We start from the raw sequence: 23150 nt of genomic DNA on the forward strand, positions 1-23150 counted from the left end.
AAAATGGATAAAAATAATGGAAGAAAGTGATATTTGATAGAATATTATTTGACCATTAATATTACCAGGAAATCTCAATATTTTATCTCCATTTTCTTCATTATTTAAACAATTAACATTCTCTATAAAGTAGAATTGCAACTGTTTAAGAAATTGTGCAAGGACTATCATCAGTTGAAAACAAGGGCTCCATTCTCTTAATTACCAGAATTCAATAATGCTATCCCTTAGGTATCTCACAGATGAGGAAATAAATCCTTCTGCCTGAAAAAACACCTACTCAGTAGCTTCAGGCCAGAAATATGAATTGAATATCATGCGCAAAGCACTGCCATGTGCATTTCAGAAAGTAAGAGAGATCCAATCCCCAAGTGTCCTACAAAGGTAGGTGAGAGCTTGGACCAAAACCACCCAGAGCAGTAGCAGTGGCAGACTGTCAGAGACAGGGGGCGCTCTCAAGCCCCTGAGGATGGGAACCTCCTCCTACTATGTCCCCAGGATGACAAGAGAGGATGGATGGCAGTGGACCTGCTCAGACTCACAGTAAACTGTGTTTTCAGTAGAGAACCCCATGGGAGCAGCACCCTTATAAAGAATTGATGAGCCATGATTGTTTCCCCAGGGGCCTGTGTGGTCCGAGATGCTACCGGAAGCATGAATGACACCATCATTTCTGGGATGAACTGCAATGGTTCAGCAGCCTGTGGGTTGGGCTACGACTTCTCAAGATGTCGACATGAACCTTGTCAATATGGGCTGATGAACAATTTCCAGGTTTGAGCAGAAAAAAAAAAGTTTATTGCTATTGTTTTCATTTGTAGAATGTCATGTGTAGCATAATGAAAGTTCTGACTTTGTAACTGATTGATTATTGATCCATTTGAATTCAGCAAGGAAAAATTTATGCATGAGGGAAGGGAGCACTATAGGCATTACATGGCACCAAATCCTGTGGTTACATTTATTGTGGGGTGGGGGGAGAGAACAGGCAGTCTATGAATTGCATCACCAGGGAAAGAATACCACCTGACATGCATCTTCGAATCAACTGTGCAAGATTTCATGGTGGGGAGAAGAGAGATTTAGGTAGTACTTGGAATGAACTTCATTCCTGGACTTCAGTTTTGGGAAAGCCTCTGATGCAGTCTGCGGGTGCCTGGAAAATAAGGCCAGGAGGGAAATTGTGAGTGGCAGAAGGGGAGGTAAACAAGGGGGAAGAAATAAGGGAAGTTGGGAAAACTGTGGAAATGGAAACATCAATTTGTCTGAATGATTGGTGAGTGGAGGGAGAGGCAAATTTGTCACGAGGGCTTCATTCATCTAGTTTAACAACCAACAAAGAGAAATTAGCTCAGCTTAAGTCATTATTCCAAAATATGACTTAAATTGATAGAATCTCATCATGTCTCAGATCTAAAATTATATTTAATGAGCACAGAGAAAGCAAAGGTTTGAAAAGCCTCTATGTGCAAGAAGGACAAGAAAGCCTGAAGCTTTTCAAAAGACCTGTAAACAGCTGAGCCCTCCCCAAACCCTATTAAAATACCACTTTCTGCTGGATAGAATTTCCCCATCGCCAAAGAAAAATATGCCCACAACTCACGAGGGAAATGTCATCAAATTCTTTGAAACCATTGCCTTCTTTATTCTTTCCAGTATCTCCTGGATGTATTGTGGTGAGCCCTTCCTATTTTTATAAACAATGATAACAAAATGGCCATTTCCATTTTGAAACAACAAATGTTAAGAACTTGAGAATGAAGCAAGGGGGAAAGAAAAATCTGGTTAGAAGCAATTAGCTTATAAAGGAGATTCCAAATCACGGAAAGCAGAAGGGGAAGCATTTGCATAAGATTTTGGCTTTGTTTGTGTTTGTTTTTTAATTGTCCATTGGATGAGTCTCCTGACTTGAACATCTTTTCTCAAGGTCATGAGCATGGTGTCAGGGTTCGGCCCCCTCATCACTGCTGGCATCTTTTCTGCAACGCTCTCTTCAGCCCTGGCCTCGCTCGTCAGCGCACCCAAAGTGTTCCAGGTAATTCAGGCCAAGAGCATGTGCTTCTCCCTACGTCTGTTTCCACTGAACATGGATCAAGCTGAAATACTCATTCTCACCAGCAATCATTTTCCATCATTTTCTGAAACAGTTTAACGTTTGCATCTGGCTCAAATGCTGTCTGCCACATAGTCAAGATCGATTCAAATAATATAAAGAATGATAAACTGCAGTGTTAACTTGTGCCTATATTGTGTATCACTTCATCTTCTTCCAAATCTTCTTGTTTGAATCACCTAGGGAAAATGACTGTGCATAGATATAAATGACAAATTTCTCCTCTTCTTTTCCATTAGGCTCTGTGCAAGGACAACATCTACAAAGCCCTGCAGTTCTTTGCAAAGGGATATGGGAAAAACAATGAACCCCTGAGAGGATACATTCTCACTTTTGTTATAGCCATGGCGTTCATTCTTATTGGTTCGTATTTTTCTTGTGCTTACTGGAAGCCAAAGAATTCTTCTGATTACTGATAGGGTTTTCCTTTTAGCTTGAGGAATTTCCTGTTTTGTGTTTAATATCCCAATTGGTAATATTGGATGGAGTCTAAGAAGGAAATGAGGAATTCTTGTGTGTAGAGCTTTTGAGGGCTTGAGGTAGACTTCAGACTTTAATCTCTTCTTTGAATTCAAATTTTGGAAATCCATCCAACCAAATGCAACTGAATCCTTCCTCCAAGCTGCCCTATATCATCTAATTCGAGAGCCTTCCCCAGCTGCCACCTGTCTCTACAGTCTACTGGCCTGTAGCCAGCAGGAGGATCCAAGGGTCATTTACAAAATGTGGTCCATTGATGGCCTATATCAGAATCAGAAGCACTTGGGGTTTGTTAATGTGCCAATTTTTCAGACCCAACCCTGGAGTTAGAATCAGAGTCTTTGGGGATAAGGAACCTGCATGTGTACACGCTCCTCCAGAGATTCATAGGTCACTGAGGTTTGAGAACCACTTGCCAAGACTATCATCTCGGCTCCCTCTCCCTAAGCAACATAGAAACTGCTGCATAATCTTGGAGAGACACATTCATCAACTTTAGCCTGCACATTCCTCATTCCTCCCCAAGGTGCCACCTTTGCTGGTGAGCATATGAGAGAAGAATCAAAAAGTGAGGCCATGCTAACTCTGCCTAGAAGGGCAAAGCCTTCCTCAGCACAGTGGCACCAAACAATAAAGGCTCATCATCATCACGTAAGCTCAGGAAGTGACTGTAATTCCTGAATCATCATAAGATTTCTACAGGGTTGAAGAGGGGGAAAATATAGCTATGTTTGTTAGATTTAAAAAAAAAATTAAACAAAAAGTGATAATGTACAGAAATGTTTCCATTACAAAACCTAAACTGTAAGACCTCAAATCATTGCCCTGTAATGCATGTATGTGATCGAATAGCCAAAGTGTTAAAAGAAATTGTACAAATTAAATATTATCCTTAAAAATCACTCAGAACAATGATTAGCTTCATGGCACAAGCTTCAAGGCAGCTATTTTTGTCTACTTCCTGGCTGGCATCCATGGTCAAGAATCACACCCAGCTGCCACCTGCATTTGCATCACAGAGGTTGATAAATTAGAATGTCTCTAAATTATTTCTTATATCATACAGTAAACCATTCAGCTATGATTAAATTATACCAGATATTTAGCTACTGGGGTAAACATTTTTTTGGCAAACCTTGAGAGATATAACTCTCTAGAAATGGTAAGAAAAGAAAAGGGCCTAGGACTAGCAAGGGTTTTGAGAGCCAGGGAGAGCAAGATGGGTATAGAGATTTCCAATTAGGCATTTCTGGTACCCTGGTATTTAACTAACCTGTCACTCTGTAGAGCTTTTTGCTTATATCCATAGCAGAGAAATAGTGCAGGATTTGGTACCTCTAGAAGGGTGACTGGGAAATTTATCATCTGCCCAGTATCCAAAACCTCCACCCATGCCCATTTGAATGTTTGCTAGGCAGAGGCCTTATATATTGTCTATTTTCTCATTGGGAGGTTTTCTTGCTTCTTGCTTTATGGAAACCCTGACTGAGAAAATATTTTTAAATAAATACAATCCAAAAGAAAAATCACTAACTTCTTAAACTTTGACAGATGCTAGCTAGCTATGTTTTCAATTGCCAAATAAAGTCGAGCTTCCAGGCTCTGACAGCTGTTCAGCCCCTGGTCTCATCACTCACGCGGACATGCTAACTTCTGCTTCATTCACAGCGGAACTGAATACCATCGCCCCCATCATCTCCAACTTCTTCCTGGCCTCATACGCACTTATTAATTTCTCCTGTTTCCATGCCTCTTATGCCAAATCTCCGGGTAAGTTGACTCTTCAAAAGTAAAAGAAGCCTAAGCAGACAGTTTGTCTCAATAAAATGAAATAAGTCAGTGAAAAGTGCTCAATCGGTGTTCATATGTTTCCTTATATCCTAGTGGGTAACGTAATCCACTTTATTTTGGTGAGTTGAGGTGGGGGGACTTCTGAAATAGAAAAAGAATCATTTGAGCAATGGCCTTTTTGACCAACCGTAAAGTCAATTTTCTCCTGTGGCAATAAATTATTCATTGCAAGAGAAACCACATTTATTTCAGCAGTAGAAAAACACCACTATTTATTTCCAGGGTGAAAGTGACCACAGAAGTGGAATAAATGTATATATTTGAAACTTCCTTACTATCAATTTGTTTCCTGCCCATGGTGCAGAAGAGAGGGATGAGTAGTTCCCATAATTACCTGCTGAGTATAGTCAATGCAGATTCGTGTTGAAGCCAGTGACATCCCTGCCCTCCGCAGACTGTGGTTGAAAGAGGTGCAAAATTTCACACCAAAGAACCTTTCCTATCTTGTCACCTCTCACTTCTTCCTTTCCTTCGTTGGCTATTAGAATTCCTTCTGCCTTTCCACCAGAATAGATACTCGTCACTATTGACCTTCAGAAATTTCTTTACCATGAAGGTCTTTATCAGGGATATAAGAACATTTCCCTTCTGTTAGGGCCTGTTGTGGTCTCAAGCCTCCTTCAGAAAACCTGCTGCCGATAAGACAAAATATAGAAGGAAGGGCAGCTTTCATCCACCCAAGGCCACTAAGCTCCAGAAAAAAACTGAGGAATTTTTATTTCTGTTGTGTCATCTTCCTTAAAGCAGTGAAGAGAAAGTTCTAGTCAGTGAATACAAGTCATAGAAATGTGTGCCTCTGTGCCATGTTATGTTTGTCTTTGAAAAACAAGATGAGGGATCCCTGGGTGGCGCAGCGGTTTGGCGCCTGCCTTTGGCCTAGGGCGCGATCCTGGAGACTCGGGATCGAATCCCACATCGGGCTCCCGGTGCATGGAGCCTGCTTCTCCCTCTGCCTGTGTCTCTGCCTCTCTCTCTCTCTCTCTCTCTGTGACTATCATAAATAAATAAAAATTAAAAAAAAGAGAGAGAGAAGAAAAAGAGAAGACCACGTAGAGACACGTAGATACACAAAACCACAAAACAACACACACAGTGCCCCTGTGACATACGCACAGCCAGACTGGAAAAATAAGGGCATTTCCAGAGATGTTCTCAAAGTGCTATTTCCATCTTGTGGCCATTTCAGAAATTGCTCCCGAAGATTTTGAAAGCTCCGTTGTGTTTTGGCAACTCCAAATGTAAAATGTACTTCACCCATAGGCCAAATGCCCTTCAACCCAGAGTCTCCCCAGACTGACCATGCTGTCTCCCAGTTTCTGTATTGCAGGGAAATAATAGAACACAGGAAACTCCCTGTGTTTATCCAGGAGAAATATTTTCACTGTAAAATGCAAAATTTATTAATGTATCAAGTTTGAGAAGCCATTGCAGAAAAATTTCACACACACACCCTTTCCATAGATGATTATTTCTGATAGGGCGGGTACTATCCTCTTAAGGTAAAGACAGAGCTAGTAGGGAGTTAGTGGCTTGACTTTCAATGATACTCTGCCTTCTTCATGGGAAAAATAGGCCCATTGTCTTAACTTTCTCCTTCTTGGGCCACCAAGGAGTTTCTCCCCCTCCTTTCTCCTAGACCCCACTCTTCTCATCTCTCCTTGCCTCCTTTCAGCTCCTGATAGTATAGACATCAAAAGCTTAAGGTCTCGTAGTTGAGGGGAGACAATTGTGGCCCACAGGAAATATGAAAAGGCCCTAAGTGTCACATTTTCTGTATTTCACAGCATTCTTATTTGGTATACCTTCCTACGCCAGGGACCCAAGACCACAGAAAACTAATAACAGAATTGGGAACTTGACCTAAAAGTTCTTATTTTTAAACTAGGAAACACTGTTGCCTGCATTCTAATCATATGTAGTGGTATAGTGTGAAAGTTTTTGTTATGCACCGAGATTTTTTTTTCAGGATGGAGACCTGCCTATGGAATTTACAACATGTGGGTATCTCTTTTTGGAGCCATTTTGTGCTGTGCAGTGATGTTTGTCATCAACTGGTGGGCAGCTGTCATCACCTACGTCATTGAGTTCTTCCTCTATATCTATGTGACTTATAAGAAGCCAGGTAAGATAAGGACTGTATAGGAAGGGGTTTTGAAAGCACTTCCTACCTATTCATTCATTCAACAAATGTGTATTGAGCAGCCCCTATGTGCTTAAGTGTGCCATGTGAGTGGTGGAGATTAATAATATAATATAATCATATACCATGCGCCCATTGAATCTTCACACTAATGTTACATATTAGGTATTATTAGGCCCATTTTACAGATGAAGAAACTAGAATTCAAAGAGTTGATCACTTGCCAAGGTAACAGACATGATGGAGCTGACATTTTAAGTAGAGTGTATGATACCAAATTCCCCCACGCTTTCCATTATATCACCTTCTAAAAATCCTGATAAATAAGATATAGTCTCTGACCTCAAGGAGTTCACTGACCCCCACACAAGCAACTAACCATAATGCAATATAGTGAGTAACATGCGGTGGCATATGAGAGGTACTGAGAAGAGGAGAGGGAGTGATTAGCTCTCATTAGAGTTTTCCAAGAAGACTCTTCTGGTTCATGGCCTGTATTCTCAGGGCCAAAACTCAGTAGATACATAATAAATATTTGTTGAATGAACAAATAAACTGCCTTGGGGAAAAAAAAGAGACAAGAAACTAAGGATTGGTTAGTCAGATAAAACAAGGAAATGTTATTCTGGGCAGAATGAAAAGCATGAGTGAAATTAGGAGGCATGCAAGAACATGGCATAAGTTGGAAGCTCCAATGCCTATAATACGGATGGAGTCTTGGGTGTTAAGGAGAAGAGGCATGAGGTGAGCCTAGAAGAGTAGTTGGGGTCAGATAAATAAGAAACATAAATGTCATGCTAAGGAATCTGGGAACAAAAGGCTGCCAGAGATCACTCAATTGTATCTGAACTTTGGATGTTAGCTTTAGAATCAATGAGAAGGATGGACTGAGGCTGGGAGAGACTAGAGACTACAGAGCATGGTAGAGAGAGGTCCAGTCTCAGGAGCCGGGTAGCCCCAAAGTACCCTCCTATGTCCCTTACCTGTATTGCACAAGGAAAGTAGAGAAGGTAGTTAACTATCTTTGAGGGATTTTTTGCTGTTTGTCTTTATGACTTATTGCTTTGGGCAGAAATTACATATGGTGAAATTCATCCCCTTAGATGTGTAGTCTATAGGTTTTGACAAACTTCAACATTTTTGTAACCACCATCACAATCAAGACAGAGGACAATTCCATCATCGCTTAAAGTTCCCTTTATACTCCTACATGGTTGATCTCCTTCCCTCAACTTACTTCCTAGTAACCACTGTTCTGATTTCTGTCACTATAGCTTCAACTTTTCAGAATATTTTATAGAATCCTGTAGCATCTAGCCTTTGTGTATGCTTCCTCTTATTTAACATGGTATTTTTAGATTCATCCATGTTGTTGCATGTGTAAGTGGTTTATGTTGAGTAATATTTCATTATATGAATATATCTCAAATTTTTTAAAAAAATTTATTCACCAGTTGATGGACATCTGGATTGTTTCCAGCGTGGGATGATTTTATATAAAACTATTATAAACATGTACACACAGAACTCTATGTGAACCTTTGTTTTCATTTCCCTGGGAGTAGGATATCTAAGAGTGGGATTTCTGATTATATAATAAGAATGTGTGTGTGTGTGTGTGTGTGGTTATACATACATACGTATATATAAATATCTTCACGAGAAACGGCCAAACTGTTTTCCACAGAAGCAGTATCATCTTCTATTCCTACCAGCAATAAATGGAAGTCCTCATTGTCTACATCCTTGTTAGCACTTAGTATTGTCAGTTGATTAAAAAAAAAAAAAAACATTCTAATAGATGTAGAGTACTATCACTTTGCTTTGCTTTGCATTTTCCTAATGACTAATGTTGTTGAACATCTTATTTACCATCTTCTTATTTATCATCTTCAGTCAAATTTCTGTTTAAATCTTGTGCCTATATTTTTTAGTTGTTTTCCTATTATTCAGTTGTGAGAGTTCTTTATGTATTCTAGATGCAAATCTTTAGTTGTACGTGTTTTGGAAATATTTTCTGTAGGACTATGACTTGCCTTTTCAATTTTCCTTACAGTTTATTTTGAAGAGCAGACATACTTAATTCTTATAACGTCTAATACATCATTTTTTGCTTTTATGTTTTTTTTTTTACTTCTAATCTATCTTTCCCTAATCCAAGGTCACAAACTTCTTCTAAGTTTAAAGCTCTAGTTTTTAAATCTATGTCCATTTTCCAATTTGAGTTAATTTTTACATATGGCATGAAGAATGGTTCAAAGTTCATTTTTTACTGTCAAATATCTTATTAACTAGTAAGATTTCTATTAAAATAAAATAACCTGGGATCCCTGGGTGGTGCAGCGGTTTGGCGCCTGCCTTTGGCCCGGGGCGCGATCCTGGAGACCCGGGATCGAATCCCACATCGGGCTCCTGGCATGGAGCCTGCTTCTCCTTCTGCCTGTGTCTCTGCCTCTCTCTCTCTCTCTCTCTCTCTCTCTCTCTCTGTGACTATCATAAATAAATAAAAATAAAAAAAAATATTAAAAAAAAAAAATAAAATAAAATAACCTAAAGTATGCTAAATACCTGTTGCATAGTAAACCTTAGGCAATATCAATCCTTTTTATGTCCTCACCATTTCCCTGATTCTTCCAAGCAAAATTAGGGAGATGACTCTATCTGCCATCTGGAGTAAATCTGTACATTCCCATCAGGGACTTCTGGTGGGTAGTTCCATCTAATATTCAATTTATTTCTTTTTTCAAAAAAGTGTAAGAAAAAAAAAGGGAGTTAGGAGATGGTAGTACTTACCTCCCTCATTACAAATCAAATTAAAATGCTTGCTGAATACTCTTCATAGATACCCAAGAAAGTAAGACTTTCTGAGCTATTCAGTTTTACTATTCAAAATATAAAGATTGCTGCACACTATCTGTGTCTACAGAAATGCCTCTTTTCAATTGAAGAATTTGTGAAGAACTTTTTAATTTATTTAGGGGCTAACCATTTTTCCAAGTCTATCCACTTGCAGTGTGGTTATCACATAGCCCCTCCCACCAAGCAAAATTTCTAGGTCTTTGGCTAAGTCTGATCCTTAACTGGAAAGAGAGCTCTCACTTCTAAGAATTCATAAAGTGTTCATAGAAGAACACAATGCTCTTTCGAGGAAATAGTACACTGTGTTTTCTCTAACTTGGGCACTCCTCACTGATGACATGGCCAAGGAAAATCATAGAAGGCAATGACTTATAAAAATTGTTCATATACAGAGGGAAGGCCAATGCTTTTAATGCCAAATTCTTCTGTTGTCCACAGATGTGAACTGGGGCTCCTCCACGCAGGCTCTTTCCTACGTCAGTGCATTAGACAATGCGCTGGAATTAACTACCGTGGAAGACCATGTGAAAAATTTCAGGTAAAATTTACTTCCCAGGCATTCTAGTGTTGCTCCACATTAGAAGTGGCTTTCCTTTATGGGACACCAATGCACTAGAGTAGTGATACACTTTATGGGTATATTCTAAGAATAAGGAGTCATATAAAAATGCTTCATTTTCACAACATCTCTGTGAATGAGTGCTTCTTCTCTTCTGCTCTGAGATTTGCCCACTTCCAGCTATAAACCAGCATAATGTCAGGTGTCACCTTCCATGCACAGAGATAGAGAGGTTATCTAAGGGTGTGATTTCAGAGAGATGTCCCCAAATACCTTAATCATTGGAGCTATGTCCACTCTGCTTAAGGCTCTGTGGCTTACTGAATTCTCTTAGGAAAAGTAATATTTTAAACTCTTCATTAGTTATATTTTATTTTGAATGGAACCAAAAAAAAAAAAAAAAACAGGCTTTGCAAGGAAGATGAAGGAAAGCAGCATAAAGATACCAGCTGGAGAGTGATAGTTTGTATTGGGGATTTAGGATATGGTAGTGCCTTGAGAATAAAAGACAGGGGGAACCCAAGACCACCTTTTCTTACTTCACATTTTTGCCATCACTAAGGAACTAAGAATACAAAGATGGCAAGATGAACAAGCAGGATGATTCAAGAATTCCGATGAGAAACCCAAGAAATATTTAGGGGAGAAGTTGTCCCATTTTGCCAAACTCTCCTCTCCCCATTCCTGCCATTTCCATTAGGGATGTTCTGGCTCATAAGCCAGTTCTCACATCCTCTTTTCTCATTTCCAGGCCCCAATGCATTGTCTTAACAGGGGGACCTATGACAAGACCTGCTCTCTTGGACATTACTCATGCCTTTACCAAGAACAGTGGCCTTTGCATCTGCTGTGAAGTCTTTGTGGTAAGAGGCACTTCATCCCGGGAAGGTTCTTCCCTACCTACTCACCTTGTGTTATTTTACGTGAGCCAAGTGGGTACAGGCAGTGATAGGAAAGTGGCAAGCCAGTTTAAACAAGAGTCCTTTTCCTTGATTCATAGAGGAAGAACTAGCAAGGGCCGTGATCCTGAATTTAAATGAGTGGATAAAAAGTGTTTCAGATTTCATAGGAGACCAACTAAAAGTGATAAATATTTCCAAATGATGGCCTTTGAGACAAGAAAAAGAGAACTGGCTCAGAAATAAAATGAAAGCATTTGGGGTGGTAACTGTCCACAGAAATATAAAAGGATGGAATAAGCCAGAGAGTGCTATTATATAGATTAACTGATGAGGAGGAAACCAGACATAATGTCCTGAAATGACAGCACATAGAATTTAGATTAAATATTTGGATAAAATTGATGACGCTATAGATATCTAGGGAATTAAACCAAGTTTCCCCTGCCTTAGATAAACATTCAGAGCCAAATGAGTTCCTTTCTGTTCAGGAAGTTTGTGGTAGACAATGGGAACTTATTGGTGGTGTTCCGAGGAGGTATTCAAAGTAGATGCTAAAAATTTAACCAAATCATTGACCAATCACCAATCTCTAAAGTGAAAAGAAAGTATTAAAATTATAACAAAATAGTAGGTCCTCCAAACCAGTCTATGTCTGCTTGTGTTCCCATAATAATCACAGTTTCTCTGTCTCTCTCTCTTGCTCACAGGCACACACACACTGCTCAAAACCCTTAGCTACTTCAATGTATTTTTTTTTTTTTAGTACATACCTCTTCCTCCAAGCATTTTCCTACAATTTTTCTTACTTGATCTATATTACAGCCTAGTGAGGCAGAAAGGAAAAAGAATCTCTGTTTTCATTTTACTGGTTGGAAAAGTGAGACTTAAGAAAATCAAATTATTGGGATGCCTGGGTGGCTCAGTGGTTGAGCGTCTGCCTTCAGCTCAGGGTGTGATCCCAGGGTCCTGGGATCGAGTCCTGCATTGGGCTCCCCACATGGAGCCTGCTTCTCCCTCTGCCTATACCTCTGCCTCTCTCTCTGTGTTTCTCATGAATAAATACATAAAATCTTTAAAAAAAGAAAAAGAAAATTAAATTATCGCACAGGGTCATATGATAAGAAAGTGGCAGAACTAGGATGTCAGTCCAGGCCACCCAACTGTGCTCTGTGTTTTCCTTCATGAGGAGAAAATCTTAGCAGACTTGTGTCCCTGGGAGTGTTGAAAGAATCAAGTGCCACTACCCAAACTTCCAATAGGGAGTAGGGTTGACAGGGACCTGAGTAATTCTGGGGCCAGTTGGCTGTGCCATGATGCGTGGACAAATTTGCCACACATCATCATGACCAGTTCTTTTTTTTTTTTTTAATTTTTATTTATTTATGATAGGCACACAGTGAGAGAGAGAGAGGCAGAGACACAGGCAGAGGGAGAAGCAGGCTCCATGCACCGGGAGCCCGACATGGGATTTGATCCTGGGTCTCCAGGATCGCGCCCTGGGCCAAAGGCAGGCGCTAAACCGCTGCGCCACCCGGGGATCCCATCATGACCAGTTCTTAAGCATCTTTTTACACTTGGCAATACTCTAAATGCTATATGAAGCAATTGGTCGTATTCTTCTTCCTCTCAGTGCTTATATGCTAGGAACTGAGATAATATAACTCAACGCAATTATCTGGAAGGGAGTGAAAGGAACTCTACTGACTACATGAGATTGACAGGTTAAGTAATGACCAGCTGTGACTCCAGAGGATTTTTAAAAATCTTATCAAGCACTCTTCCCTCATATTATCAACTTTGGTGCCCTGGATTACTGAATTTCATTTTGGCCAATATAATACAGGAGCTGGTTTTGATGGAATAAGCAGTTTGGGGTGTTTTTCTTCTCCAGCAATTTAGAGAAAACTTAGTTTAGCAGGCAATAAAATATCTTTAGGACAGGAAAAATGAACCAGGAGTATAAAGTCATATATATATTGGCAAGGGAGAAAAGGTCTTCTCATAGAGACAGGAGATATTGCTTTTAATTAACCCTTTGCTGCTTTCACTCTAATAAAAGAGTGATATTGTGGACCTTCATGTGAAGTAGGCACCTGTGTCTGTGCCTCCGATGGCCCTGTTGTGTGACATGTATATTGGACCATATCATATATTGCTGTGCTCGTCTCTCTGAGTAGGGCCCATGGGTCATGCTCCCAGATTCTGGGGTTCTCTTGGGGAGAGAAAATAGTTACTGCATTAGTTAGTGACTTTCCAGGTGGTTACTCTCTGTGAGCCCCCGGGGCTGCAGATGCCATCAGCATTTTTCAACCAGCAGCTCAGTCGTCAATCATCTTTGCTAAGAAACAGATGGAAGGGGGCATGGGGAAGACAGCAGCATTTCATTAGAAAACTTTTTCCAAAAGCACAGTTGTTGGTAGTTTGGCCAATCTTATTGGAAGGTTAACTGGGAGTGATGATCTTGAGAGGTGACGATGCAGTTCTTAACCCTGGGAAGCTGGTACTCACGGGCTTTTCAGACATCCGGTCAGGTTCTGAATCACTGTTTTGCCACCTGTTAGCTGTGAGTTCTTTAGGTACAGAATTTAGTCTTTCTGGGCCTCAGTTTTCTCTCTTTCTTTATAAAATGGGAATCATCACAATAATAGCACCTACGTCGCACAGCTGTTGTGAGAATTCTATCAGGTAAGCTTTCCAGTGCTTGGCACAACACCTGTCAGATAGTAAATGCTCAACTAATTGTACTTGTTACTCTTGGTACTTGTATTTTCATCACCATTATTATTTTAGGTATACCATAGTTGCCATTTTCACTCCAAAAATATATCCCTTTCAACAAAAACTGGAAACATCCTTTCTTAGGGAAACCAGATCCCGATGCTGAATTTTGGACTTTTTTAGTTGTCCAATATGATTATGATAGAACAGTGAGCTATGTATTCCCACTGACTAATCATAGGACTGCGGGCTCTGTGCTCTGTTCCTCTGGTGGTCTTTGGTTATTTAGGTGCTAACTTGAAATGCGGTTATACTACAAGGAAGGAGCAAAACTCAGAGCTCATTGGTATTTCATTTCTGGTGGGTAGATGGAAAGCATGTGGCTACAGCTGCCATTTTCTAAACTAGAGACTTCTTTTTTTTAAAACAGAGACATTTTTAAAGAACTAGACATCATAGCTCTTAGAGCTCCTGAAGTTGAAATGCAAAGAGTAATTCTTTTTGCTGAACCCCAAGCTCTCACTGTGTCCTTCAAACTCTCCAACTAACTCTTACACCCACCTATCAGAGCCTCTTCCTCTTTGCTTCTTTCCTAACCAACCTGGACATTTTAGAAATATCCTTCATCATTCAAATGTGGGCATCTTTCTTTTTTTTATTTTAAGGAATCCAGCTTACAATATTATCTATTCTTCTCCTTTGAATTACTTGTGATAAATCATTGACATACTTATGTCCCAAGAGGCCGTGTACAGAACAAAAGTGATTTCTTCTTCTTCTCTGCCTCATTTCTATCATCACAGAAAGATCAAAGGGAGTGAGACTCTACCTTCTAGTATCTTCTCAAATTGTCAAGCATAGCCCAGTTCAGTGGGTTCAGCAACAGAGAAGTATTAAGTCAGGGTTTGCAAGCTCCACCCTGTGTACCATGACATAAAAACACACTGGCTTTCTTTGTCAGTTTCCTCACTTATTTGTAGGAGTTAGGAAGATGATAAAACCAATCATTGCAAAAACTTAGTTTGGTCTTATTTCTCTGGGCACACTATGTTTGGTTCTAAAAACTGTATGATGCCAGCTCACGCTTCTCTTCCCCATGCAAGAAGACGTCACGCATGCGTCAACAGTCAGTGGCTCATACACTTCTTAGTTTTAGTTTAAAGGCAGGTATTTTTTATTAAAACAAATCAAAGACAAGTATACATTAAAGATGGGAACTGGGCAGCCCCGGTGGCGCAGCGGTTTAGCGCCGCCTGCAGCCCAGGGCATGATCCTGGAGTCCCGGGATCTCTGCATGGAGCCTGCTTCTCCCTCTGCCTATGTCTCTGCCTCTCTCTCTCTCTCTCTCTCTGCATCTCTATGAATAAATAAATAAAATCTTAAAAAAAAAAAAAAGATGGGAACTTGATCCAATTCATCTGGGCTTTAGATTCAAATCAGAGAAAGCCTTTATCATCCTCCAAATGCAACACTTACCTCTTTTCTAAATTTCATTTGTCCTAAAATTGCAAAAGGCTCTCATGTATGCTGTAGTACCTTTGATTAAGTCCATTTTGCTCTCACAGTGTCTAAAAAAGAAAAATAAAAAAATTTAGATTGCTTCAATTTTTTTTATTTTGAAACTGTAAGAAAACTATTAGGTTGAATCATGAAATTTCCATTTTTGTCAGTCAAAACTGTGGAACACTGGCAATTTCATATGATTAAACTATATAGGATTAAATGACACCTATATTCAACTTATTTTAATTAATAACTGTTAACATTTTTATCATAGATGTTCCTTCTCACTTTTAAAATGGAACACATCATTGCTTAAGCTGAAGTCTCTCTTATAACCACTTTTTCATGACTCTCTCCCTCTCCAAAGGCAATATTATCTGAGTTTTATTGGTATTCTTCTACTCATTTCACCTAAGTGTGCCAAGATGTAGATCTATTTTGATTAACGTTTCCTACTCTTTCACATCCTTTAAATCTTGAGTGTCTTGTTCTTTCCTCTCACAGTAGAGGAGATGACAGTTTCTGGCCAGTTTCCTCATGTAGATCCCCTTTTAACAAAATTTCACCCTTACTGTTTGCCTTTCCCTTTTTTCTTGAAATTTATAAAATATCATCATAAACCCTAAGTCTCTATTTGAATTCAAAGATGCTCTACAGAAAATCCAGGGAATACAACCAATTCCTGTGCAGTTCAAGCACAGATGAACAAGGGGAAACTAAAATTCTCATTTTTTTCTTCTATCTTCAACCTCTTCTTAATCTCAACGTTCACAACCACCAAGTTGATGCATTTTTATAGCTACATCTATTCTTCTTTAGCCGTCGAGTCTCTGTCATGATGTGTATGAGACAGTGACATGGCCCAGTGTGGGAAAAATGAAATGACCTATGAATGGGCACTAGGCACATGGTGAAATGAAATATGGCCCAAATCAGGAAGGAAAAATTCTCTTTACCACCATTCCAACCAGAGCAACAATGAAAGCAGAGACAGAACAGAAACATTCTCAATGTCTTAAAAAATGAAAGCTGGAAAGAACATTGCTTTCAGCCCAAATTTCTCTGTTTGATCCTAATGATATTGGAAGTCCATTGCAAATTCTTCTCATAATATTCATTTATTTGAAGTAGCATCACATCAACTACTTCTCCAGACTAAATAATTAGAATTTCTTTACCCTTTTCTCAATCAATGTCAAAGTTATAATGTATACAAGATTTTTAGACCTTCTTTGTTCAAATTCTGAATTAATTTATGCATTGATATTTTGGATCCTAACTGAGCCAATCTCTATAATGTTTTAATTGAGTGGTAAAATCCATTTTTGTGACTATGATATATTTGAATGTTGAATAATTATATTCCAGTATGTCTTCTCTCTTTGTTAGTTTGTTTTTCTCTACTACATTTGTATTGCAGCCTTGCCTCACATTAATAAGTGTGCAAAAAAATATTATAATCACTTTTAGCAAAGAGAGTTTCTGCCTGAAATATTTTTATGACTTCTCAATATGGCAAATTCAGGCATTAGAGTAAATCTTTCTGTCACAATTAATGCTTAATCTGGATTTTTGTAGCAATAATAGACATACATTAGACTGTATTTATTTAAATAAATGCCACTTTCCCCAGGGGTTCACAGTCATTGTGGTACAACTCAATATACTGATGGCCCAATACCTTTTCTAGTTGTTGGTTATTCTTCTCTCTCATGTTACCATTGAACTTCCCTGAATAAAATATTTCTTCTTTCTTTGCAGTTGACGGAGTCTAGAATGCCCAAGGAGATCTAATGGTTCAAAATGCATTGACATTCTAGAACCCTGAGCAAAATTTGATCCATAATGACATGTTTCTTTAGGTTAGGTGTTCTGGTTTAATAACTACCATCCCTTATAATTTTATCTATCCCATCTTCATTGAAGGCTCTTGTTTGAAACATCTTTTGAAAAGTTGGTGAATTCTGGAAAGTATACTAGTAAAAACAAGTACACAAAGAATCTGATCCAATTCAAATAGAATATTAAAATAGAAGTAACCACAGAGATCATCTAGTATTATGGAATAGCAATATAGTATGTGTCACATATGTAATTTAAGATTTTCTAGTAGCTATCAAAAAAAAGTAAAAGGAGCCAACGAAGTTAATTTTAGTAGATTATATTTCATGTTATGCATCTTAAATATTATTATTTTAATAAGCGCAATATAAAAATACTAATGAGATATTTTATATTCTTTTTTTCTCCATCCTAAGGCTTCGAAATCCAGTATGTTTTTTACATTTCCAGTACATCTCAATGTGGACCAGACACATTACAAATGTTCAACGGCAAATGGATAAGGGCTATCATACTGGACAGTGATGAACTAGACAGTTCTCTTATTTTTATAAATGTAGAACCCACACCAAGAAAGGATAAATGGCACACTGGGGTATTAGCCAGTCAGTGCCAGAGCCAGCTCTATATCCTTTACTCTGGCTTCCCGTTCAGCACTCTGTCGTAGAGTAAACACAATGGTGGAAAAAAGTCTGGGGCTTTAACAAGATTGTAAGCACTCATTTTAAGATGATAAAAATCATCCAACTTTGGATGAGTACCTACTGTATTCCAGACAGCAGACAGGGACTTATCATTACTATTCAAACCAACATTTCAGGATAGAGATTTTATCCCTGTTTTCAGAAAAATATATCAAAGCTCAGAAATAATCAGAAATTTCCAAAGTGGCCAAGCTTAGATTTAAAACCAGTTCTGCAGATCACAAAGCCTGGCATCTTTCTCATACATCTCAAGCTCATTTTCTCCAATCTAAGACCGTCTGAGACTTTGACTCTAAGCATGGTCTGAGGACCAACAGCATCCATGTCACCTGGGGGGCTGTTAGAAATGCAGAACTTAAGCCTCATCCCAGACCTACCTACATACTGCATTTCATCAAGATCCCAGGTGGTGGGCAGCCTGGGTGGCTCAGCGGTTTAGCGCCACCTTCAGCCCAGGCGTGATGCTGGAGATCAAGTCCCATGTCAGGCTCCCTGCATGGAGCCTGCTTCTCCCTCTGCCTGCATCTCTGCCTCTCTCTTTCTCTATGTCTCTCATGAATAAATAAATAAACAAAATCTTAAAAAAAAAAAAAAAAGATCCCAGGTAGCTCGTAAGAAATCTAAGACAATTCAACAACATACTTACTCTCTCCATGAGTTGAAAGAATTTCCTACTAAAATATTGGATTCATACCCTATCAGCCACATTATAGATCACCAGAAACCCTTTTGGGGTTTGATTTGAAACTTGCAAAGAAAAGAGCTAGCTTGGACCTTTAGAGGAGAAGAAAAATAATCAAAATTCAAGTTAAAATGTGTTTCCAGAACTCCAATCTTAAAATTAAAAGCTACCACAATAACACCTGCCTCCTTCTCTCTTAAGCTCTCCTATTCTTCCTATGCATTAGGTATATGAACTTTTGTTCCTACCAAATTCACCAAGTGAGAGGGAAATCTTAATTTATTTGGATGGGAGTAAGTCAACATAATGGTGCAAGGGTGTTTTAACCACACACAAAAAGCAATGAAGGGCCTAATAGAATTGTCAAGATGTGGTAGTTCATGGCAGGACTTGGCAACTCACCATGTTCTGGCTTCCAGGATCTCTGTCCATTTCTTCAAATTGGGCTCCAGCTGAGATTTCCTTAGTGTTCCTAAACATGCCACTTGCTATTGAGTCAAAGGTTGATTGTGTATTTATCCTGAATTTCTTCAGTCGCATTTTCAGTATTTTTTTCCTGTGCTGTGATGCCCTCCACTCTTGCTTTCATTGGCACGAGGCAGTTAATTAAGCAAGTGTTAATGCATCTGGACATTCTGGGTGGCAGGTGAATGATGGGAGGAGCACAGGCTCACTCCAAGGGGTTGGATCTGCAGGAACCATGTTTAGTGAGGTGTTTTCCCCTCTTTCCCATTTCTTAGCTTGGTGGGGCATTGCTGGCTATTTTTGTCCTTTAGAAAACAACAGCAGTGCGATGGGTAATAGCAGGGCTTCTAACCAATATTTCATTGTGTTGTACAGGGACCGCGCAAGCTGTGCGTTAAAGAGATGAACAGTGGCATGGCAAAAAAGCAGGCCTGGCTTATAAAGAACAAAATCAAGGCTTTTTATGCTGCAGTAGCGGCAGATTGTTTCAGAGATGGTGTCCGAAGTCTCCTTCAGGTAAGGCTGGCATTGAGTGAACGAGTACGGAGGCAAAAGACAATTAGCACTCCTCTGTTAATGAAGCTCCCAAAATGAATGGCTCCAGTTAGGCAGCATAGCACCAGAGATCAATGCAGATGGTTAAGGAATTCATTTTGAATTCCTGAGGAGAGGCAAAGCTAAAACAAAAGCAGAGAGGTTCTATTACAATGAACTATGGATGATACACTGAAAATGGAAAATGAGGTTGCCTTTGGCCACCAGCATACATTCTGTCCCCACACTTATTGAAATGCAAATTTGTTCTGATGGTTGACGACATTCAGGATCCTATTAAAACTTCAAACTATTTTTGCATCTCATACTGCATATAGCAATGCTCAAGTCAGGCATTCTGCTCCTTTTTTCTTTTGCAAATGGCGTGAGGGCAAGCTGCTAGATTCGACTAAATAAATGCGTGGTGATCTGGGCGTAAAAATCTTCCTATTCCTCTAAATTATTTCCAGAATGTTGAATAAAATGTAATAATCTCTGTGGCTCAACACTAAAGCCTGCAGTTCTATTTTCTTCCCCCTTATTCTTTCCTTTTTCCTCCCCTCCCATAATAAGTACATAGAATCTATCCTGAGTTCCCATCATAACTTAGACTGGTGAAGTATCCTTAAAATAACCCAAGAGATCCTGAGAAACTGTAGGGGTTGGCTTTCTAATCATTCTGGCTTTATGGGGTTGGAAAGCCCTGATTCTACATCTACCAAATTTTGTATTCACTTTCAGAGTTACCGTTTCCAGGAGTGTCAAAATTCAGGACAGCGTCCAGGTCTCTTTGATGCTTATGCAGACAGGAAAGAAAAAACATTGATTAAACTGCAATATTTTGGAGATTAAGAGTATTTGGTGCATTCCTGTCTCTAATATTCCTGAAGAACTCTTGCAAAGTAGCTGCACATGTAGAGAAACCATTTCTGAAAGACCTCTTACCCCCAGTGAGCATTTTTTCATCTGTTATTAATTTGCGAAGCCATGGAAATACATGTCATTTTAAGAAGCTGATTTTCTGTAGTGAGTTACTTTTCAGTAGCTCTTTGGTGAAATATGTTAAGAAGGTTACACCACCTAAGGTAAAATTATCCCAAAAGATTGGTAAACAAAAATCTCAGCGAGGAAGTTTCAATGAAGAATGAGCAGGGAGAGAAAAGACACAGGTCTTGAAAATAATTGTTATATTAATCTGGAAGAAACCAAAAAAATTGACAATGCAGAAAGCTTGTTCACTTGAATTTCCTCAAAGAAAATTGGAGTACAGAGGGACCAGGACAAAAGAGCAGGATTGGGTGGAATTAAAGGAAAGCACTGGTCTTTACACCCTTTTGGATAAAGCCTTCTTTGCATCTAAGATCCTAAGGTACGAATGATCACATCTGCAAACTGTAGTCACAGAAAAGACAAGCTCCCTCCTGCCAAGCGTCAAATGACAGCCCTAAGGAGTTGTCCTGCTACCTGTACAGTTCTAGGAGAAACACAACAACCATGGAGACAAAGTTTATTTCAGGAACCCTTCCATCAATGCCTGTCTCCTCCTGCTTTCTAAGTATCCCCCTTAACATGTCCCATTCTGGTGACTGGTTTCCCTCTTCCTGTAACCCAAGAGTGTCCTTCCTTCACTCGCACTGCTCTCCTTTCTGTGCTTGTCAACCTCTAACCAACTTGTAAGATCTGGAACAAATATCACCTCTCCCTTGAAGCCAGCCATGAATCCACAGCTGGAATTCAAGTCTTCTTCATTTTTTGCTTCCAGATGAGTTCCTACTGCATGTGCGCTTGAATTATAATTATCTGTGTATATCTTGCCTCCTTCACATTACTCTGAGCTCTACAGGGCCAAAGATTATGCCTCACTGCTCTTCCACCACACCTACCATAACACTCTGCAATTAATAGGTGCTCAATAATATTGCTGAATGAAGTTTAATTAACTGGAAGCCATATCCTGCCATCTAATGGGGGGAGTGAAACCTGAGGTGGAAGATGACTATTAACGATACTGTCATGTAAGAGGATTAGGTCCTGGAGACATAGCTCACTTACTCGTCAATAAATAATGTAACTAGAAGTTTCAGTGATCCTTGTATCTAAGAATTTTCCAAACAGGGATTTTATAGCTAATGACATTATGGATAAAACAGGTGGAAATGAGCTTTGAACCACTAAGTTACAACACGCATGCCAACGGTTAAGCCGACCCTCACTTGATTTTAAATTATTGAACCATTTTAATGAGTGTGTCAGAAGAAATGCAAATGACTGCTAATTTGGAAAAGCTACATTTCTGTCATCTAAAATCCATTTATGGCTGAGATGATTTAGAACTAATCTTTCTATTTTATGCTTGGGTACGGGCATGAAGGACATGCACTAAAATGTAATCTAATCTTCAGAATCTTCAGGACATTACTTCAGTGCTCTTGTGGGCATTATTTTTCATTTGCAGTGGTAGTTTCTTGGTATGGAAAGGATTGCCTATGTGTTTATCTCCTCTGTTTAGGCCTCGGGCTTAGGAAGAATGAAGCCAAACACTCTGGTGATTGGATATAAAAAAAACTGGAGGAAAGCTCCCTTGACAGAGATTGAGAACTATGTGGGAATCATACAGTAAGTAATGGCTTTCAAGACGGGTTCTGTTTACAAACACTAACCAGGGTGGTACATAACAGGTGCTGCTGTACCAGATTAAATTGCCTAAGAGGAGGACATTCCCCCGTACCCTGAATTCTTTACCAAAGTGAAAAAATACTGCCACTAATAGAACTGGAGGGGGGATCATAGTGTCAGAGGTGGTAGGGTGGAAGAAACTTAACATCAAAGAAAAAGATAAATATTAAGGGTTACCATCTCAAAACCTATTCATAAGATTAAAAGCAAAGGACAGCTAGGTGAGGAAGGAAATGTTCTTTCAAAACATCTGGAATCTTGGGTTGGCTGGTGTGCCCAGTTCATTCATTGTCTTCTCCAGAGCCTTGGGATCAAGAGTTTATTACCCCAGAGCCTCAGCTCCCCCTTTGGCTGATATGAGGCTGTCATATATCAGTGCCTCTGTGTTGGTTTAAGACAAAAGGGGAGTTTTAAATGGGATGTGACATCTAATATCTAAATATTGGGAAAATCTTAGAACAAGGGCAATGATGATAGTCCTTAAAAGACTAGCAAGTTCCAGGCTAGTGTCCTTAGCATGAATTATCCCATTGAATTCTCACAAGGAGCCTTTGTAATACTAATACTGTCCCCATTTTATAAGTAGATATGGATGTTAAAAATTAAATAACCTGCAGAAAATGACAGTGTTGTAATAGAGCTGGAATTTCAACCCAGGACAATCAAATTCAAAGTTCAGACTCATGACCACAATGCTCTGCTGCCTCCCAAAGTACGTGTATACCCAAAGTATTACCTAGTTTAGTTCTTTCTTCTAAATTAAGGGAAAACAAATTCTTCACATATGGAAAGGCTCAGGGTGTCCTCAGTGACCATTCTAGAAAATAGCCTTTCTTCCAGGCCTGAAAATATTTAATCGGATTTGTCTCATGAGGAGCAATGTTAGCTATGCTAACAGCCATCTTTTGTCAACAACTCTGAAAATGGAAGATTTTCTGTCTGGAGTCTGGCTTTGCTCTGATTCAATACCACAGGGCAGAGAGTGTGCCCTGAGAAGTCTGGCTGTACTTTAAAAGTCTGTAATACACAGGAAACAAATCTTCACATCTTCAAAATAATTATATACACACACAGTGCTTCTTATACCAGGCTGTGTTGCTGGCCCCTGCTAGAACAAACATC

At 39.3% G+C, this 23150-nt stretch overlaps 1 protein-coding gene and 1 long non-coding RNA gene across 4 annotated transcripts in view; one reads left to right on the top strand and one right to left on the bottom strand.

Annotated features, from left to right (window-relative positions):
* The window catches only part of SLC12A1 (solute carrier family 12 member 1), an 89100-nt gene that overhangs the window by 34077 nt on the left and 31873 nt on the right, over positions 1-23150 (top strand). For all 3 annotated transcript variants that reach the window (XM_038580355.1, XM_038580356.1, XM_038580357.1), the window contains exons 10-18: positions 623-774; positions 1928-2035; positions 2353-2476; positions 4262-4363; positions 6411-6566; positions 9882-9981; positions 10754-10865; positions 19194-19334; positions 21862-21968. In XM_038580355.1, coding sequence (XP_038436283.1) covers positions 623-774; positions 1928-2035; positions 2353-2476; positions 4262-4363; positions 6411-6566; positions 9882-9981; positions 10754-10865; positions 19194-19334; positions 21862-21968 — 1102 coding nt within the window. The remainder of the gene's footprint in view (positions 1-622; positions 775-1927; positions 2036-2352; positions 2477-4261; positions 4364-6410; positions 6567-9881; positions 9982-10753; positions 10866-19193; positions 19335-21861; positions 21969-23150) is intronic.
* LOC111093270 lies at positions 36-16916 on the bottom strand. Its single transcript, XR_005381640.1, has 3 exons — positions 16807-16916; positions 15099-15190; positions 36-1156 (listed from the first exon to the last, which is right to left on the bottom strand). It is a non-coding gene; the product is annotated as an uncharacterized LOC111093270 (long non-coding RNA).

The sequence above is a fragment of the Canis lupus genome, chromosome 30 (assembly GCF_011100685.1).
Source record: "Canis lupus familiaris isolate Mischka breed German Shepherd chromosome 30, alternate assembly UU_Cfam_GSD_1.0, whole genome shotgun sequence".
Taxonomy (NCBI): Eukaryota; Metazoa; Chordata; class Mammalia; order Carnivora; family Canidae; genus Canis; species Canis lupus.